This window comes from Chaetura pelagica, unplaced genomic scaffold, assembly GCF_000747805.2.
Source record: "Chaetura pelagica isolate M959 unplaced genomic scaffold, ChaPel_1.0 scaffold2504, whole genome shotgun sequence".
Lineage (NCBI taxonomy): Eukaryota > Metazoa > Chordata > Aves > Apodiformes > Apodidae > Chaetura > Chaetura pelagica.
This window is the reverse complement of record NW_009953160.1, coordinates 1-3,062: the sequence shown is the minus strand read 5'-3', so window position 1 is coordinate 3,062 and position 3,062 is coordinate 1. Positions and strand designations below refer to the sequence as shown.

The 3,062-nt window shown below is 65.9% G+C and overlaps 1 protein-coding gene across 1 annotated transcript; it reads right to left on the bottom strand.

The window, feature by feature from the left end:
• Nucleotides 1-1,792: 1,792 nt before the first annotated feature.
• On the bottom strand, nt 1,793-2,654 carry LOC104388440 (basic proline-rich protein-like; the record flags this gene model as incomplete). Its single annotated transcript, XM_009997305.1, has 1 exon — nt 1,793-2,654. A coding segment is annotated over exon 1 (862 nt), but the record flags the coding sequence as incomplete, so codon positions are not given.
• Nucleotides 2,655-3,062: the final 408 nt, after the last annotated feature.

Genomic DNA, 3,062 nt, shown 5'->3' with positions numbered 1-3,062 from the left:
GGCACTGGAGGTGGCACCTTGGGGACAAGAGGGGCCACCAAGACAAGAGGTGGCACCCTGGGGACAACCAAGACAAGAGGTGGCACCTGGGACATCCCCTTTGGCCCTGGAGGTGGCACCTTGGGGACAAGAGAGGCCACAGAGAGAAGAGGTGGCACCTGGGATGTCCCCTTTGGGAGTGGAGGTGGCACCTTGGGGACAAGAGAGGCCACAGAGAGAAGAGGTGGCACCTGGGATGTCCCCTTTGGGAGTGGAGGTGGCACCTTGGGGACAAGAGAGGCCACTGAGAGAAGAGGTGGCACCTGGGGGACAAGGGACGTCCCCTTTGGCAGCAGAGGTGGCCTCGTGGGGACAAGAGAAGCCACCAGTGACACAAGGGATGTCCCCTCTGGGACTGGAGCTGAGCCTGTGGGGACAGGAGAGGCCACCAGTGCCACCAGAGAGGCCACCAAGACAAGAGGTGGCACCTGGGGGACAAGGGACGTCCCTGGGGACACCAGAGGTGGCACCTGGGGGACAAGGGATGAGCCCTTCAGCCCCCCAGGTGGCCCCTTGGGGACAAGGGGTGACCCCAGAAGTGACACCTGGGACAGGAGGGACATCTCCTTGGGGACAAGTGATGTCACCACGGCCAGAGGTGTCACCCAGGGGACAAGGGACAACCCCGTGGGCGCTGGAAATGTCCCCCCTGGCACCAGAGAGGGGGGACAAGGGACAAGGGACACCAGTGGGGGTGGCACCAGGGACACCAGAGGTGGCACCTGCCCAAGAGGTGGCACCTGGGGGACAAGGGACGTCCCTGGGGACACCAGAGGTGGCACCTGGGGAACAAGGGACGTCCCTGTTGACACCAGAGGTGGCACCTGGGGGACAAGGGACGTCCCTGTTGACACCAGAGGTGGCACCTGGGGGACAAGGGACGTCCCTGGGGACACCAGAGGTGGCACCTGGGGGACAAGGGACGTCCCTGTTGACACCAGAGGTGGCACCTGGGGGACAAGGGACGCCCTTGGGGACACCAGAAATGTCCCCTTTGTCACACTGGGCACCTTGGACAGAGGTGGTGGCACCTGGGATGTCCCCAGGGATGTCCCCGAGGGGGGGGTTTCCCCTGGGGGTTCCTTGGGGACACCCCCCAGGGTCCCCCTTCCCGGGTGTCACCGTCCCCAAGGTCGTGTCACCCTCGGTGGTGGCACCAACAGAAGGTCCCCAGGGGGTGGCCTTGGAGCTTGGGGACACCCTTGGGGACAACCCCGAGGCCACCACCCCAAGGGGGGACACCGGGGGGTCCCCAAAAGGGTCACCAGAGGGGGGGACACCAGGGATGGCCCCAAAAAGGTCCCAAGGGATGTCCCCAAGGGGGGGGGCACCAGGGAAGTGCCACCAGATGTCCCCAAGGGGGTCCCCAAAGGGGTCCCCAGAGGGGGGGTCCCCAGAGAGGTGTCCCCAGATGTCCCCAAGGAGCTGCCCCATCTCCTCCCGGGGTCCCTGCCCGGATGGGGACCCCAAAAAGTGTCCCCAAATGTCCCCCGAGAAGAGTCCCAAGAGGTCCCCAAAGGGGTCCCCGAGGAGATGCTCCCAAATGTCCCCCAAAGGGTCCCCCAGGTCCCCCAAAATGTCCCCGAGGAGACCCCAGGAAACGTCCCCAAGGAAACGCCCGGAGGTGGCACCGAGGGGGTCCCCAAGGAGACCCCAGGGGTCCCCAAAAGTGGCCCCGAGGAGACCCCAGGAAACGTCCCCCAAGAGGTGGCAGGAGCTGGTGGCCCCGGGGAGACCCCAAATGTGGTGGCACCTGGGGGACAAGGGACGTCCCTGTTGACACCAGAGGTGGCACCTGGGGGACAAGGGACGTCCCTGTTGACACCAGAGGTGGCACCTGGGGGACAAGGGACGTCCCTGTTGACACCAGAGGTGGCACCTGGGGGACAAGGGACGTCCCTGTTGACACCAGAGGTGGCACCTGGGGGACAAGGGACGTCCCTGTTGACACCAGAGGTGGCACCTGGGGGACAAGGGACGTCCCTGTTGACACCAGAGGTGGCACCTGGGGGACAAGGGACGTCCCTGTTGACACCAGAGGTGGCACCTGGGGGACAAGGGACGTCCCTGTTGACACCAGAGGTGGCACCTGGGGGACAAGGGACGTCCCTGTTGACACCAGAGGTGGCACCTGGGGGACAAGGGACGCCCTTGGGGACACCAGAAATGTCCCCTTTGTCACACTGGGCACCTTGGACAGAGGTGGTGGCACCTGGGATGTCCCCAGGGATGTCCCCGAGGGGGGGGTTTCCCCTGGGGGTTCCTTGGGGACACCCCCCAGGGTCCCCCTTCCCGGGTGTCACCGTCCCCAAGGTCGTGTCACCCTCGGTGGTGGCACCAACAGAAGGTCCCCAGGGGGTGGCCTTGGAGCTTGGGGACACCCTTGGGGACAACCCCGAGGCCACCACCCCAAGGGGGGACACCGGGGGGTCCCCAAAAGGGTCACCAGAGGGGGGGACACCAGGGATGGCCCCAAAAGGGTCCCCAGGGATGTCCCCAAGGGGGGGGGCACCAGGGAAGTGCCACCAGATGTCCCCAAGGGGGTCCCCAAAGGGGTCCCCAGAGGGGGGGTCCCCAGAGAGGTGTCCCCAGATGTCCCCAAGGAGCTGCCCCATCTCCTCCCGGGGTCCCTGCCCGGATGGGGACCCCAAAAAGTGTCCCCAAATGTCCCCCGAGAAGAGTCCCAAGAGGTCCCCAAAGGGGTCCCCGAGGAGATGCTCCCAAATGTCCCCCAAAGGGTCCCCCAGGTCCCCCAAAATGTCCCCGAGGAGACCCCAGGAAACGTCCCCAAGGAAACGCCCGGAGGTGGCACCGAGGGGGTCCCCAAGGAGACCCCAGGGGTCCCCAAAAGTGGCCCCGAGGAGACCCCAGGAAACATCCCCCAAGAGGTGGCAGGAGCTGGTGGCCCCGGGGAGACCCCAAATGTCCCCGGGGAGACCCCAAATGTCCCCAAGGGGGTCCCCAAAAGGGTCCCCCAAGAGGTGGCAGGAGCTGGTGGCCCCGGGGAGACCCCAAATGTCCCC